Source organism: Leishmania major, chromosome 17 (genome assembly GCF_000002725.2).
Source record: "Leishmania major strain Friedlin complete genome, chromosome 17".
Classification (NCBI taxonomy): Eukaryota; Euglenozoa; class Kinetoplastea; order Trypanosomatida; family Trypanosomatidae; genus Leishmania; species Leishmania major.
Genome location: NC_007258.2, coordinates 531706 through 548084, shown reverse-complemented (window position 1 = coordinate 548084; position 16379 = coordinate 531706). Strand labels below are relative to the sequence as shown.

The following is a 16379-nucleotide window of genomic DNA, read 5'->3' as shown; positions in this document are numbered from 1 at the left end:
GTGCGAAGAAATAGAGGGGTGCGCCGAGGAGGAGGAGGAGGAGGAGGACTTCCTCTCCAGCCGTACAAAGGTATGTGCCGCGGCGTCCCGCACCTCCTCCACTCCGGCGCGCCTGCGCTGCCGACTCGTGTTGGGGGAAGGGATGCCAAAAGTAAAGCGATCGGCAAGCACGGGCGTCCCAATGCCTTTTTCGCGTGAGTAGGAAGAGGAGGAAGGGGAAGGCGACACACGCAGTGAGACTGGCGATGCGTGTGTTAGTGCGTGTTGGTAGGTGCACACCCGCACACGTGTGCATACAGATGACGCCAGGACACGCAGGCGTACAGGTTGATCCCTGTCGCATGTACCTTGTTGCTTCGCAGCTGCAGTTGCCTTTCCTCCCCTTGTCGCAGCGTCGGGTGACGCGTATCGAACAAGTAGCCACGCACTTATGCATAACTCTCTCAGCAAGATGGAGAGAAGCTGAGCACATCGACAGAGAGGGGTGCGTCGGGGTGGGGTGGGCCGCAGGAGGAGGAAGGCGACGAAGAAACAGCAAAGAAGAGCGCAGGAGCCTAACGCAGACGAGAATGCGAGAGCGGGCGAGAGCGAGCAGAGCGAAAGAAGTCGAGAACGACCACGAAACCGCCGCCCTCAAGCAACGGCAGCGCACGACATCCACACATCAGCGAGCACAGACCCGTGGCGGTGAGAGAGCGAGACGGAGGAGAGGGGAATGGGAAAGCGAAGGCGAGAGCACGCCGGGCTGCAGCGACACCGAACCCGCCCACCCACCCCCCGGCCACCACCTTCCACATAGGCAACAGGGACGCACTGACCCCCCCCCATCGCAGTACGTCTTTTCATCCACTCACCCGCCCACCCCCTCACGATGTCTAGAGCGTCCCACAAGTCCTTGGCGACCCTCCAATCGTAATCATCATCATCATTACCGCTCCTCGTGCACACGCACCTCGGCCCGCTTTCTCGCCTTCTCCCTCCCTACTTGCACGGCCACCAGAACTCGTCAAAGGCGTTCGGGTAGGTGTAGCGGTACACAAACGTCTTGCGGTACTTGATCTCGCGGCCGCGGGAGTCCTTGTACACCCCCAGCTCCAGCTCCACGTTACGCCACTCACGCGCGAAGCGCCTCACGCGATCGACACGCGTCTCGCCCGGGATGCGGCGCTTCACGTGAGCGTTGATATCCTCGTGAACAGGGTCCCACTGAGCACTGGGCTGCCGCACGTACTTGGTCCGAGCTGCCGTCTGCAAGGCAAGGGGCACGGCGGACGCGGATAAAGTGGTCGTCGTCGCCGTCACGGCCAACGGCGCGGTACGGTGCAGTGAGCGGAGCATGGTCCTACCGCATCCACTACGTAAAGCTGTGTGGGGATGCAGCAAGCAGTCAGGAGAGGAGCGTGTAGAGGGAGAAGGCAGCAGCAGCAGAAGCAGAAGCAGCAGCAGCAACGCGTGTGTCTAGCTATCGAGGTGTGGCAGTCCTATGAAACTATTTCTTGGGGGTTCGTCTTTGATGTAAAGGTTCGTGCCTGGGGTGAGGGGGGAGGCCGCCAAACCGCAACGACGAAGGACTAGCGATCTCACTACGAAGAATACAAACCCAAAGCACACACGCACACGAGGGGGAAGGGGGAGGGAAATGTGGCCTATATACAAGACGAAACAGCGGGGGAGAAGACCGACTAAGAATACTACGCGAGCGGCAAAGCTGCTGCATAGAATGGCACCAGGCGTTGCCGTGTGTGTGTGTGTGTGTGTGTGTGTGTGGCGTTGGCGTGAATTGGGTGCGAGGGACGCGTGCAGCAGCAGCAGCAGCAGCAGGTGACCGGAGGGGGTGTATGGAGAAGGAGAGCGCACAAAACGGGGGAGAGAAGGAGGGGAGGGGGACATGTACTGTGCGAAGCGCTCAGGCAGGGGGCGGCCATGCAGCGACAGGAAGGGACGCCGTGATGGCGCGGGGCAGCAAAAGAACGAAGGGGGCACCAAAGCCTGTGTTCGATAGTGGCTCGCAGGGATGAAAGGCTGCAGCAGACAGACCTCAAGTCTCCACACCACCCCTGCAACCTCGTCTTCAGGTGCAGCTGCGCGGCTTCTCTCTCTCTCTACGAAGGCGCTCGTGGGTGTGCGGATGTATAGCTTGCCTGACTCTAGTTAAAACTTGGACTACAGTACATCGCAAGAGACAACGAGAAGGGCGTGGGCGAGTGAGGAGGTGATGGGAGAACCCGTCGAATATATAGCGCGTGCAGAGAAGAAGGAGAAAAGGGGTGAGCCTCCATTCAAAGGATGAAGGACTGCACTGAGGAAGGGGGAGAGGGGGAAGGAGATGCGCGAGCAGGTCCGGCTGTGCAGTAGAGGCGGCCTGTTCTCATGCTCTCTCTCTCTCAACCTTACATTCTCCCCCCCCCCGGCCGTGTCCCCGTGTATGCCTCTCTTCATTTTTTTTCTTCTGTCACGTATCTATAGGCTTCTATCTCCGCCTCCTCCTCCTGCCTCTCCCTCTCTCACGCCCTCGCTCGCTCGCCACACGAGCACACGTGCACGTGCGCAGCTTACAAGCGAAAGCATATGACAACGGAATAGAGCATCCAAAGGAAAGCTGCACACCGAAACACCGAACGACACACGCCCGAGCCCCCATCGGTGATGGGAGGGGAGCGGAACGGAAGGGGGAAAGGGAGGGGAGAGACGTAGCGAGAACACCAACAACACACCAAACACAGAGAGAAATAAGGGTGAAGGGACGAAGACACGCACGCACGCACACGCACAGCGAGAGAGCCCAGTTATAACAGGACCGAACAAGAGAAACAGTCATGGGCTTGAGAAGACGAGGGAGATGTGGAAAAGATTGAAAGGGAGGCGGAGGTGGAGGCATTCCATGCACACGGGCGAATTCAGATTTACACGAGCAACGAAGCTTAGCTATACGTGTAGACGAATGCAATGCCGACGAAGAGGTGCATCTGGTCTCGCTCCCATTCTCCCTCGGACGTGGGTGGTAAGGCGACACCACAGACACGTATATACGAGTGGAGAGTCACATGAGCGGAGCGCTCAGAGGAAGAAGAAGGAGGGTGGCGCTGAGGGACCAGACAAGGCACAGAGACACCGGGGGGGGGGGGGGGGGGCATAGATGGGTGCATAAACACACGCGCATCGGAAGAGCATGAAGGAAAAGGCGGAAACACCGGAAAAGGAACACACGAGGGCCCTACAGGAGCAATAAAGAAATCGACATACCAAAGGAGAGGGGGTTGTCCGTTGGCTGCCTAGCCTGCGTGCGCCCATGGGCATACAAGTATTGGCGGTGCCGTGCGTGCGGCGCAAGCCCCATCCCGAGAAGGGCCACCAAGGACAAGCAGCCAGGCTCAGCCACGCCGGCGGGCAACCGCAGCCACACAATAGGGAAGCAGAAAACATCAGCAAACAAGTGAAAAGGCAACACAATACTCATTCATCCAAATCGAACGGGGACAGAACTAAGGGGCAGGGACAGGGCTGAAGGGGCGAGGGGCTGCCATATGGGTCCGCGCAGCAACACACACACGCACACACACAGCCACTTCGGCGTCCGCAACGCCCCCATCCCCCCCGCTCGCCTGTTACAGAAGTCAAAGTATACTAAAGGCATCGTGCAGTCGCTGATGCACCTCCTCAATGTCTTTCAGCATTGCCCTCCACTTCCTGTCCTCCTTCTTGTCGGCCAAGCGAGCACTGGTAGCGGCACGCTTGCCCATTTCGATCAGCTTCACCAGCGTGTAGTCCACTAACTCCTTCACCTGCGGGGACGGTGCAGCCGAGGCGGTGTTGTCGGCCATGCCCGACCTGTTCGTCGGCAACGTCGTCCCTGCGAGGGGCAACGGCTTCTGGCCCCACGCGCCAGCACCGTTCGTGTTGGTGTCTCGCTGTCCCAGCCCGGTAGAAGGCGGCTTGGCCGCTGCTCCCTTGGTTTCGGCCGAGCCTGAAGTATTACCACTACTGGGATTGCGAAGCGTGGCCTGCGCGCTGCCGTCGCCGCCGACCTCCTTCCTGGACCGATGTCCCTCCTCTGAGAAGCCCGCGTAGCCGTCCATCGTGGCTGACAGGGTCCTTTTCGGTGTTTTGGTCCCTGACGGCTTCACGCTGCTCCCACGCTTCCCGTCGCTGTTTGACAAGGTGGTCGCACTGGCACCGCCGTTCCGCAGCTCCTCCAGCTCACGCGCCTGCTGCGCCAGCTGCAACTTGAGGATGTGATTCGCGGCCTCTTGCTTCTCCAATAATCGCAGCAGCTCCGTCTCACGAGCCTCTTGCGCGGCTGCCGAGATGCTGTCTGAGTCATCGCGACACAGTTCGCTGGCGAGGCTGTCGCTGTTGTCTTCGTCATCGCCGCCGATGGCGTCGACGTCTTCGACGAGCTGCGGGTAGGCTAGCAAGGCCAGAGAGGTGGATTGCGTCGGACACGGCCACGAGCTGGGTGAGGCGTCGAAGCCGACCCGTGTGAGGGTGCACTTTCTATCGGTGAAGATAAAAAGGTCGAACTTGATATCCGTCGCCGGCACTTGCGTCACCTGGTTCGTGGCCGACTGGGTGTTGCCACGCGCTGCGGCGGCGCCTGGCGTCCCGCTACGCATCATCGCCTCCACCTGCAGTGTGAGCTGCCCATCACTGTCGTACTCCACTGTTGCCTCGGTGTTCCAGTAGGAGTCGATGCCGGCGATGCGTTTCTGATTCGAACCGCTCAGCAAACGCGGTCGCACGAAGGCGCCGGGGCTGTACATGACCGCCACCAGCTTACCGATCGTATCGAGATCGATGGAGACGGGCTTGCCCTGCCACACACCGGAAAGGCTTGCGCACATCCACTCGCTGGACTGCCCCTGCATTGGTTTTATCTCCACGTCGTCCGAGTCGCAGTAGACGGAGACGCGGTAGGTGTCCTGGAAGGGAGCCTCGGTGAAGGGGATGTAGGCGTAGTCCCCGCTCCTGTCGAGGTTGGCCGAGGTGGTGATGTAGCTGTTGCTGGCGAACGTGTTGCTGGCCACGAAGGTCGAGCCTTGGGGGAGCGGAACGATCGCCTTGAGGTAGCGCTTGTGGGCCGCGAAGGCGTTGGAGAAGAGGCGGCCGTGCAGGCGCGGACGGGTATTCTGCCCCTCCCTCTCTTCCTCTTCCTGTAGCAGCTGCGCCCGCTGCTCATCCAGCGAAAGGTACGAGAGGACAAAGACGACGCGGCAGGCCTCCTTCGTCTTCAGCCTAATCTGCGGGTTGCAGCGCCAGTCGAAGGCCTCGCCTCCGCGGCCCGTGAACTCGGTCCACTTGCCCTGCAGCACTGTGTGCACCCATCCCACCTGATCCGGCACCGACGTCAGCTCGATCGGGTGGTTGCCAAAAGCGGAGAGGGCAAAGTGCGTGCGCCGGCCCTTCTGACTCGTGAAGGGGACGACCATATACGGCGTGTCGGAGGCCGGCAGCGTGCAATGCAGCACGTTCTCGCAGTTGGAAGTGTAGTGGCCGATCTCGATCATCTTGCCGTGGAAGTCGAGCTGCTTCAGCCCCAGCTTTGCCAGCGTCGGCTCGCCCTCGAAAATAGCGATGCCCATGTAGACGGAGTTGTTGCGCCGCTTCTTGCGCATGCGGGCCTCGTAGAGCGTGTCTTGAATGATGAAAGCGATGTCTGTCTCCTCACGCACGTAGAGGTGAAACTGTGGGTTGTCCATGAAGGTGGAGAAGATGGGTCGGCCGCCGGACGAGGCGTACGTCCACTCGTCCTGGATGGTGACGCCGTAGTACGGAAACGGCCCCGCCGTCTCCTGTGCCGTGGCGCGGCCGAAGCCCTCGCGAGACGCGTTCGTGCCGAAGGCGCGCGCAAGGCCCTCAAGCAGCCGGAACTTTACCTCGCCATAGCGGCTGTGCTCCATCGCCATCTTGAGGTTCTCGTGACTGCTGCAGCATAGGTTGACAAGCGCGTACGAAGCTAAAATCGGCACCTGATGGTCGCGGTCGCCGGAGGAGCTGAAGAGGACATCGATGAGCAAGTCAACGCCGCCAAGGGAGGCGATAGTTTGCTGCATATCTTTATCGCCATGCGCCAGGCGGCCAACGCAGTTCGTTGCCGCCTTGGTGAGGTTGACCACTTCGGCCGGGCAGGTGCGGATCGTCTCCAGCAGTTTCGGAACCACGTCAAGCCTTTCGAAGCGCCGTGTCGCCTCGGCGTAGCCGTCGACGATGGAGGCAACGGCCGCACACGCCGCCTCCTGCACCTGCTGATTCGAGTACCCGTAGACAAGGTCTACGAGCTCCGCGTAGACGTCGGTGGACAGGCTCCTCTTGTTCGTCACGCAGCCGCGGCACACAGCCTCGAGGGCGACGCATGCCGCCTCCTTACACCGTTCCTCCTGAACCCGCAGAAGCACCGCCAACGCATTGAGGCCGCCAAGGCTGGCGAAGACCTCCCTCCCAGGTTCGTCGATCACGCTGGCGATGGTCTGCGCGGCACTGGCACGGTAGTAGTTCGAGGCACACTTCTCCACGAAGTAGATGAGCTTTTCGAGTCCACCCAGCTCGCGGAACGTCACCTTCGACTCGGGGAAAAGTACGCAATGCGACGTCAAGTCGTCGAACGTCTCCGGCAGGTTGGCCATGATGCGGGTGAGTTCCGTCTGCCGCTTGAGGTGTTTATGATTTGTGCTTGTTTCGTGCCGCCGCCGCCGCTGCACGGGGTCGTCGTCGCTCTGCGCAATCTGTCGCAGCTGCAGAAATCCGGCGGCCTCAAAGTTGCGCTTGAGCTGCAGCTCCTCTTCGAGCGACTCGATGTGGGACCGCATGCGCTCGATCATCGCTTCCATTTCGGCGAGGCGCGTGTAGTCGATGGCGTTGCGCACCGGCCGCAAGACGAGCTGCAGGGCGCGTTTACCAAATTCGATGGTCGACGTTGTCTCGCTGCGCCACATGGCGCTGCCCGACACTGCGAGCATGAAGTGGACCAGGTTCGCCCCACCCAAGCTGGACTGCAAGAGGTAGGTAAGCTTGCTATCCTTGTACGGAATGTGTATGCGTTTGTTCGGCTTCTTCGCCTGCTCCACCAGCTTCACCACGACATTGCCCAGTGCGCTGAGGGACTTGTTGATGGTGATCGTCTCCTTCATCGATTCACCAGTGGCGCCGGACTCGCTCAGCCGCTCAGAGCCGGCCAAGTCGATCATGTTCAGCTGCGCGTGCGACCCTGGCAGCGCTGGCTCGTCCCACTGCATGCGCAGCATGAGAATCATGTGGCTACGCGAGGACACTAGGTTCATCTCCGTCGCCGAAGTCGCGCGCATCTTACAGGCCTCTCCGTACAGCTTCATGCATTCCTCGAGGCTGCGCACGGTCCGCCAGGTCGCGTCACGGGCGACGTACTGGCTGGTGCGGTCCATGTGAATCTCCACCTGTTTGCGATGGTTCAGCAGATCCTGGATGCGCTCCTGGTAGATCTGTACGAGGCTCACCTCAACAAGCGCGTCGGTTATGTCGGCGTTGGACTTGAAGGAGGAGAAGATGCCGCGGATGATGCGAGGTATGAGACCCTCCTGCTCCTCAGAGGAGGCCCCACCGCTTACGCCGCCACCCTTGTCGCCCTCCATCGTGTATGTCTTACCGCTACCGGTCTGCCCGTAGGCGAAGACGGAGGCATTGTAGCCGCTGAACAGCGTGCGCAGAATCTCGGGACCGATGTGGTCGAAGACGAGCTGCTGGTTCGAGCGCTGGTCAAACACCTGATCGAAGCGCACCTGCTGCTCCAGGGTCTCATCCTTCTTCAGGAACAAGAGGTCCTGCTGACGGGTGTCACCGCGGCAGGCGAGCTCGCCCTTTCCATCACGCACCTCGCGGTCGTTGAGCGGGCGAATGCGCACGTACACACGTGGCCTCGATACCACCGCCGTGCTCATCGCGCCCCTTGCCGCTGTGTTACGTCGCTGCTTCTCCGTCGTGCAAGGTACGCGTAAGTGTATGCCCCCCGTGCGGAGTCGTCCACCCTTTACAGAGCGCAGAGAGCGACGGGGGGGGGGGATTATGAGAAGGGGGGAGGCGGAGGCGGGGAATAAATGCGCGTGTCGAGTGGGCAGTGAGTGCGCCGACACGGACAAAGGCGGACCTCTTGTGCCGCTGTGTATCTGTCTGGCAGCGTGAGCGCTGCACACACCCCTTACGACAACTCTACTGTGGCTGGAAAAGAAAAAGACAGAGACAGAGTTAGAGAGACAGACAGCAAGCATTGGGAACGACAAGAATGGCGGCGCGTAGGGTCAGGAGAGTACAGCGGCCGCTGAGAGATTGAACGGGCAGCGTCGTGGATGTCATCGCAACGATTGTCCAGAGAGATGCACAACGCGCACCCCCCCCATCGCTGCGATGGAGACCACATGCCACAGTACCGACCCTATGAAGGGCTTGAATCAGGAACAGGAAGGTGACAAGCGCGGCGGAGGACCAAGAGGAGAAGGCGAGGCTGTAATCTCCAACCTTCACAGATCTGTTTACACCGCTTCACCACTCCCGTGTAGTAGACGCGAATGGGCGCAGTTAGCAGCGCTAGATATACATGGGCCAAGGGGGGAAGCACGCTCTGGCTACGTGTGCGTGCGTGCAGGGGCTCCATCTGTGTGTGTGTGTCGTTCTCACGGCCGAGCGCTTGCCTAAGAGACGAAGACCGATCAACCGAGGGGAGGAGCAGCACGCCGGCCTCGCCCGCCTAGTACACACCGGGTATGAGCGCCTGGCGGCCGAGCCTCGTGTAAAGGTCACCGAACGTCCTGGCGTACCACGCATGATGCGCCACCGCACGCGGGGCCAAGTTGCTGAAGACGTACACCAGGAAGCTAAACGCCGCCAGAGCTGCCGGGCGTGACTCCGACCCGCTGAAGAACACGCGCGCAACGAGGCGCAGCCACATGATCGGGTTCATCAGTGACCACCAAGACGACGACGAGAGCGGTCGCAGTAATTCCTCCTCGAGGGCAGTCGTCACGGAGAGGCAGCTGCCGTTGCTAGCAGCAGACGTCGCCGCGACGACGATGACGTAGCCCGTCCACTCGACAAGCTCGCCAAAGAAGTTCGCGCAGCTGACGGAGTCGAACCAACCGCCGACGGGGATGCGATAGCCGTCAACGCTACTGCGGTGCTGAGCAGCACGAGACGCCTCAGACGACGACGACGACGCCAGCGCATCCCCGTGCACATTCACCGCCCTCCGTCCGACCGGCTTGATGCCACCGTGGCTGATGCTGCCCTTGTCACCGCGGCGCAGACGCACCAGGTAGTAGTCTGCCTGCATGTTAATCCGTTGTCCGAGGAAGAACAGCGCTGAGCCGCCCAAGACGCCAAGAGCGTAGAGGCCCAAAAGAAGCCACCAGCCAACGCGAACAGCGGCAGCTCCGACGGAGGTGGAGGCGGAGGAGGGGGAGCTGAGAGACTGCAGCGCGTGGCGCTCGCGCCAACACCGCACAAGGTTCATCGACGCCGTGTACGCGGGAGTGCATGCCGAAGACCGCGCTGCCGTGTCGGCTGCACACGCCGTGGCAGCCGCACCTGCGCTCGCCAGCACCTGTAGGCGACCGTTGAAGAGACAGTACAGGGTCGCCATCCCCGTAACGACGAGCGGCACATCACGTGCGGTGGCGGGGATCGACAGCGGATAGAGCCAGCTGCGGTGGACGTAGTGGATAACAAAGAGCAGGAGTCCAAGGTGCTGCTGCGTGCAGGCGACCCGCACACAGCCCCAGTAGGAATGACATGTGTCCGCCGAAGAATGGCTGCTGGGCATCCCAGCACCAGTCGGGCCGGAGGCAGAGGAGGACGCTGGCCACAGCGATGGCTGTGAAGGGCTGTGCCCCATGAGGCGCGGGTACTCTAGAAAGGCGTGGTAGAGCACCTGGAAGATGGTGGGACTCTCCTGCAGCATCCAGCTGACGCGCGAGGGGAGGGTAAGCTGGAAGCCGAGGGACCAGGAGTGGCGGCCGTACGGGGCCGTGACGCCAAACCTCAGCAATGCGTAGGTGAAGATGGCGAGCGTGAGGTGGAACGCGCTACTGCGCCACACCACACGACTGTTGAGGGCGACAGCATCGGCAGCCGACGTCGCGCGCTGCTGTCGGGCGAGCTGTGCAACGTACGCCTCCTGGCTCGGCACGAGGAAGGGCGGCCACAGGTCCCATTCATGCGTCGCCGCCGTGTGAACAGAGGCACCGTGGGCGGCACCGGCAGAGCTGCTGTCTTCGCGGTACACGTAGAAGGGCATGGCGGAATCTGCGATGTAGCGCAGCAGTACCCACGTCAGCGCAAGGTGCACGACGGCGATGATAGCGATACGCGCATCAGCGGACATGGCCCCGAAAGGCAGATTTTTATCTGCTGTATAGAGCGGGGGAACGATCAAAGGCCGCCCAAGCACAGAGATCCACAGACATACATGGAGGTGTTCACCTGGGCGAACTTGCAAGCCGCAACCAAGGTGACGAGATGGGCACAGGGACGGAGAAAGGTGCGGCAATGCCAGCACGTCTACGTCTGTGTATTGGTAAAGGTGTGTGCAAGAAAGGACGAGGCTTTCGATGTTTCTCCGCGCACGCGTCTGCCGCGGGGAACGGGAAAGGAGGGGGCGGGGACGGTCGGCTGAACACCGCCATGACGAGCAAGTAGTGAGAGAAGGTACCGATGGCGGAGAGAGAGGATGAGGGTGGGGCAGGAGAGGGGGGGGCGTTCAAGTGCATCACGCGAGGGCGTGGGAAAGAAGCACTTACAGAACTGAGCAAAGGAGGGAGGGGGAGAGAGCGAGCGAGACGTATCTGGGGCGCAGCCTCGCAGCTGCGACAGCAGGGAGCCGCCGCGGTAATCGAGAACACCACCACCGGGCACACGGAACACGAGAGCGGCCGCGTCAATTGCCGCGCCGTCTGCCTTTCTCCCTCGAGCCCCTTCGGCACTGCTTGATATTACATACTTATACATGCAAACAACCTTGCCTTGAGGAAGGGGGTCAAGTAAACGGCAGGGGAGGGGGCTTCATCAGTGGTGCCTAACGGTGTTCGACTGCGAGAAGGCGACCTCATGCATGAGCACGAGGAGGGTGATGAGGTAGAGGGCGGGATATACGAAGTCGGTGCCCCCACACAGTGCCCCACCACCACCACCACCACAGGAGGAGGAGAGGCTTGCCGTGGCTCAGCCCGCACACGCAGCCTAGTCCTACAGCTGCGCCTCTTGCAGATGCGACGACCCGCCCGCGTTGCCTCAAGTCTTGTCCCCTTCGGAGCTTCGATAGACAGGCGTCGGCAGCACCGCCTCGACAGGGCACCACACCCGTTCCTCTTCGACCCTCTCGTATAGAAGAAGGTAGGTGTCGGAGCAGCCGGCACGGCGGGCCTGCACCACTTCGTCGCTGAGCACCTCGACCCGCTCGTCGTTCGCGCGGCGCCAGCGCCGTCGTGCAGCACTGCAAGAATTCAGCGTCGCCTGAGAGGTGGAGCTTACACCTGCCTCTTGCTCCGCCGTGCAGCACGTTCTGGCAGTCTCCCCATCGTCGCCATCCTCCTCGCCGTCGACGGCAAAGTCCGACACGTAATGGCCGTAGTGGAGGCTTTGGCCGAGGTGCAGGACGCAGCTCCGCAGGCGGTAAAGGCACCGAATGGCCCGCACAAGAGAAGAGGGAGGAGCTGCAGCAGCGAGAGTCGTGAGGAAGTCGTCGCCCGTGCCATCGTGCTTCTCATCCTTCAAACCATCCCGCCCTGCCAGTCCACCGCCCCCGCTCACGTCGCAGGCCTCCTGCAGAGCGGCAGAGAAGCATTTCTTGTCGGGGTCGTAGTATGGGCAGCACCCCGCGCCCTCACGCGCGTCCTCCACTGCCTCGGTCACCTCTATGGGCTCCACGGGGTCCAGACTGCACCGGTGTTGCCGCTCCCGTCGCCGCTGCCCCGCATGCCACTCCCCTGCACTGGGCAGCGCGTGAATTACCAGCTTGTCCTCCACCGCGACACGGCGGCTATTCTTCTGGATGATAATGGTGCCGTTCACAAACTGGGTCGCGAACCGCTTCAACTGTAGCACCAGCAGCGGCGGCGGACGTGTGTAGAAGCACCCGCCTTGGAACTGAGAGGTCCGCGAGCCGCAACAGTCACACCGGTACTCGCTCAGCGCTTCGTACGCCATGGAGTCGTGCAAGAGGTTCGCGAGGGAGCAGCCCCGGCCACCTTCTCCATCCACAGCTGGCAGCGGGGCTGCCACAGACGCCGCAATCGAGGATGAGGGAACGATGGGCGTGGGCGAAAGCGGCGGCGGCTGCGCGGGGAAGCACGACCGTGGCGGCAGAGGTGGCGCGGGTGGCGGAGATGTCAGGGGCGCCTCTGGAATGTGCACGGAGAGGTTCACGCAGACCTCGTCTGTGACGATCTCGTGGCGGCACTCGCCGGTGCGGCATCGAATGATGTTGAGGAGTCGCGTCTGCACAAGCGTGTTGATCCACACCTCCCCCGCGGTTGTAGAGACAGACAGGCGGCGTTGTTTCGGTGGGCTAGCAGCAGCCGGAACATCCGATGGGCTCATGGAGGAGGCGGAGGATGCGCGAGCCCCGTGCAGCAGACGCTTCTCCGCGAAGCTCGCCCCCTCTTCGTTGTCGGGCCTCCCCTCCCCCGACTCCACCTCCTCGTCGACTTCGTCCTCCGCGTTACTCCCCTCCGTTGGGGTGACAGAGGAGCGGCGCTCGAGTACTTCATCGCACCGATGCTGAAACTTGACCGCCTCAGTCTCCAGCTTCGCCATGACCGACACGAACAGCTCGTGCGCATCCTCCTGATCACCGAGGAAGAACTCGCCATCAAACAAGTTGGCCACGGCGTTGAGTCGAATGCCGTACGTGTAAACCTGCCCGTCAAAGTCTCGATCATTGTCGTGGTAAATCTTCGCCTCCAGAAGGCGCTGCCGCTCCGCCGCCTGCATCTGTGGCATGTTCACGAGCGTCGTCATGTGTTCACGCCAGCGCTGCGCTCGTGCAAGTGCGGCGAGCGCGCCATGCAGCGTAGCGGGGACGCACTGAGCCTCCAGATCCACCTCTAGCACATCCTCTAGCTCGCTCAGGGAGAAGGTGTCGAGGACGTCGAGCGTGTGCTGGACATCTGCAGTGGGGCGCCACACGTACTGCGCGTGCGCCAGCGTTTCCGCCGGAGCTCTTGGCGTGGTGTCAGGCAAGCCGCAGACACCCGCAACTGACGCTTCCTCCGTCTGTCTACCGTCGTCACTGGCATCGGCAGACCATCCAGCAGCCCGGGCGCGCTTCCGCGCCGCCGTCTTCTTCGCCTTCGTCTCCGCTGCAGCGTTGACGTACCCGCTCGTCCACAGCACACGCCGCTCCACCTTACCCGTCAGGAGAGCCTCATAGCGCCGCATCGCGCACACGAGCGGTGAGGCGTGCAACGCACGACGAAACACTTCACTGCGCAGCAGCATCGTCAGCAGGCTGCAGCCGTAACAATCGTTGCCAGTGTTGTGGAAGCCACTGAAATCACGCATAAAGGGATAGATACGGCGGTCCACTCTGTTCGCCAACGGGGTGATGCCCACTTCGTCGTACGGCACCGTCGCCTCCGGAAGCAGCGGCAGTCGCGGACGGGCTAGCAGCTCAGCGCTTGTCGGCAGAGGCGACGGTGGCGCTGACTGCCACCCAGGCCCAGCAGTCGTCGCCTCTGCAGGCTCACTTTTCTGAGAAAGCGGTTTGGTAGAGCGGAGAAGAGTGTACGGTTCCGCCTCTGTTGCGGCGCGGTCTTCCCCGGCGGCGTCCCCAGCGAGATCGCCAATGTCGTGGTGCACAACGAAGCGGGATGGCATGACTGCAGCAGCCGTGGACGACGGCGTGGGCGGCATCGGATACGGCTGATGCTGTTGCAACTCATAAGGCGACACCTGCGAGCCGACCGGCGGCGGAAGCTGCGCCTGCGAGGAGGAAGGAGTCGTGGCCACCGTAGTGGTGACGGTGCTTGCGCTGGCCGCACGGGAGAGGAACATGGACGCGGTGCTGGCATCCGCCCTGGTAGGGTGCAGCGGAAGCATGCGCGGCGACACCCCAGCCCGTAACGGAGGAGAAGCCGGTGATATGAGCATCTGCAACGGAGGAGTTTTCGCTGCTGGTGCCATCGCCGTTGTGAAGCCTGGGCCGCCAGCGCTCCGCGACGATGACTCCTGTCGTAGTGGTGGTGGCTGACGAGCAGCATGGGTTACCGCGGTTGCTGTGCCCGTGTCGGGCGTTGGGCTTGCACGAGACTCCGTGTTGCTCGGGCGAAGAACGGCGGCAGTTATTGGCGCCGGTAGAGGGGTCGCGCGAGGCTGACGAAATAGAGAAGTAGAAGCCGATGCCTTCTGCAGCGCCGTCATCGGTGGCGGTGAGCGGCTTCCGGTACGGCTTCGGTCGAGAGGACTTGGCAGATCATGCGGAGCCGCTGAGAGCGTCGCAGTCGAGGCCGAAGCGTTCACTCGCGACACGGGATAGCGCAAGCCGCTCGCAGAGGAGTGGCCGCTGCCGCCCGTGCGGCTGCGGCTGCGGGCCTCAGAAGACATGCAGCGCTGTGCCGAGTCACCACCGGCCAGCGAATCGTCTCGGCCGCCTCCTCCTTTCCGCCTTGGTGAGCCTCTTGTCGCCGCCTCCGCGAGAGTGCCGCGCATTTTCCTGACATTGTCGTCATTCTCCCCCTCCTCCGCGTCCACGTCGATGTGCCGAGCCGCGCTGACGCGCACGCCTTCCGCCGCGTCCGACGACTGCAGTCGACGTGGCACGGCCAGGCGAGCGCAGGAGAATGGTGCAGCGGGAGAAGGTCCGATGCCGCTGATTCGCTGTTGGCGGTTGGCAGTTTCGGCCACGGTAGCCCCGAGCGCACTGCCTGCTGCGGTAGCAACGCTACTGGCACTCGCGCTACCGTCACCAGCGCGGCCGAATCCAAGTCTCACGCTCGGGCGAGGGGGTGGGGAGACGAGGGCGGTGTCGTCGTGTCCGTCATCCCTGCCGCGGTCGCTACCGCTTGGGCGCGCACCGCCGCGTGAGGGTCGCACCGGCGTTCCGTCGTCGTTGAAGGCGCGGCTGCCGTTGCGCAGGTGCCCGTCGTCCAGCCGGCAGTCTTCACTGGTGCCGGACGTACGCTCCTTCTGCGCCTGCGCCTCAAGCATACGCCGACCATGACTCATAAGACTCAGCGGGGTGGAGTAGAGGAGGGGAGGGGCGCTCCCAGGTGGGAAGTGCGGCGTTCACCACGCGCCACCGACCGACAGAGACGGCAACACGTACCCGCCACCTGCAATATGAAGCAATGGCGTGCAGGTCGGAGGAAGTGACCTGGAGCTGCGCGACACAGCGCACGTCTCTACGCGCGCGCGTGTTTGTGCGTCGGCGCGGGAGAGACGGTCAGAGAGAGTGCCGACAAGACTCCGACGCGCAGCGCCAGTGATAATAGAGAAGAGCCGCACGACCGACGAGGAAAGAGCAAGCAACATACAATAGGAGCCAAACACACACGCACACGCAATGTTGGCCAGGGAAAAAGGAGGGCAGTGAGAGAAACGACTACTCAATGTCTATGATATCAAGGGTGCGAAAGGGGACGAGAGCGTGAGCATGTAGAAAGGCCCAGTGAAGGGAGGAGAGGCGGAGCAGGAAAACCAAATAGCGCTATAAGAGGAGAGGGCCAGCAGAAATGGATACGAGACACTGCGTACTGGGGGGAGACCAGCCGCCACTGCGGACTGCGCGTTGCGTGTTCTCCTTGGTCTATGATCGGGTCGCTCAAGTGCACGTGCTGCTTCTTCGCTTTCGCACTGCCGCCGCCTCCGTTCCCTCCTCTGAACGGCGATGTGCGCAGAACGACCGACGTTCGCGGGAGTTGAAGGCAAGTGGGTGCGTGAGAAAGGGGGGGGGGGCAGAAAGAGAGAGAGAGGGGTGTGGAATGTATGGGAGTATGATGTTACCGCGCGTCTTCGATGAACAAACGCACGAGCGCCAGTCGCCTCTTATGAGCGCGTGTGCGCGTACCGAACTGTATGAAGGCCGCAAGCCGTCACACGTGTGTGACGATGGCAGTTCTGGTTGGTGGCGGCGGAGACAGAGAAAGGGAGAGAAAGGCGGTGCTGCTGATGCGGCAGCACGCATAGAGAGTCGCACCCGTATGGAAGAGTCGAGGATCCGCAGCGGGGGGAGGGGGGGCGGCGAAAAGGAAGAACACGGTGAAAGAGGGGAGTGGGGCGGAGGAAGGGAAGCAGTGGAACAGGTCATGGAGGAGGTGCGCGGAGAGGCGAATCGTGTGGTCGCAACCGTCAGTTGCAACGTCACAGTCAAGGGAAGTGGGAGATGAGGATGGCCAGAGAGGAGGGATCGAGGGGTGAGGGTTTGC

General features: G+C 62.1%; 4 protein-coding genes across 4 annotated transcripts; all 4 read right to left on the bottom strand.

The window, feature by feature from the left end:
• Nucleotides 1-981: 981 nt before the first annotated feature.
• On the bottom strand, nt 982-1338 carry LMJF_17_1120 (conserved hypothetical protein; the record flags this gene model as incomplete). The annotated part of the gene is made up of 1 exon (XM_001682317.1): nt 982-1338. One exon carries the CDS (start codon nt 1336-1338, stop codon nt 982-984), a length of 357 nt encoding a protein of 118 aa, XP_001682369.1.
• A 2276-nt stretch (nt 1339-3614) lies between these two features.
• Nucleotides 3615-7907, bottom strand: LMJF_17_1110 (putative kinesin; the record flags this gene model as incomplete). Its single annotated transcript, XM_001682316.1, has 1 exon — nt 3615-7907. One exon carries the CDS (start codon nt 7905-7907, stop codon nt 3615-3617), a length of 4293 nt encoding a protein of 1430 aa, XP_001682368.1.
• Nucleotides 7908-8710: 803 nt separating this feature from the next.
• Nucleotides 8711-10342, bottom strand: LMJF_17_1100 (3-oxo-5-alpha-steroid 4-dehydrogenase-like protein; the record flags this gene model as incomplete). Its single annotated transcript, XM_001682315.1, has 1 exon — nt 8711-10342. The coding sequence occupies one exon, from the start codon at nt 10340-10342 to the stop codon at nt 8711-8713; it is 1632 nt and encodes a 543-aa protein (XP_001682367.1).
• Nucleotides 10343-11247: 905 nt separating this feature from the next.
• LMJF_17_1090 (putative ubiquitin hydrolase) lies at nt 11248-15180 on the bottom strand (the record flags this gene model as incomplete). The annotated part of the gene is made up of 1 exon (XM_001682314.1): nt 11248-15180. The coding sequence occupies one exon, from the start codon at nt 15178-15180 to the stop codon at nt 11248-11250; it is 3933 nt and encodes a 1310-aa protein (XP_001682366.1).
• Between the last annotated feature and the right edge of the window lie 1199 nt (nt 15181-16379).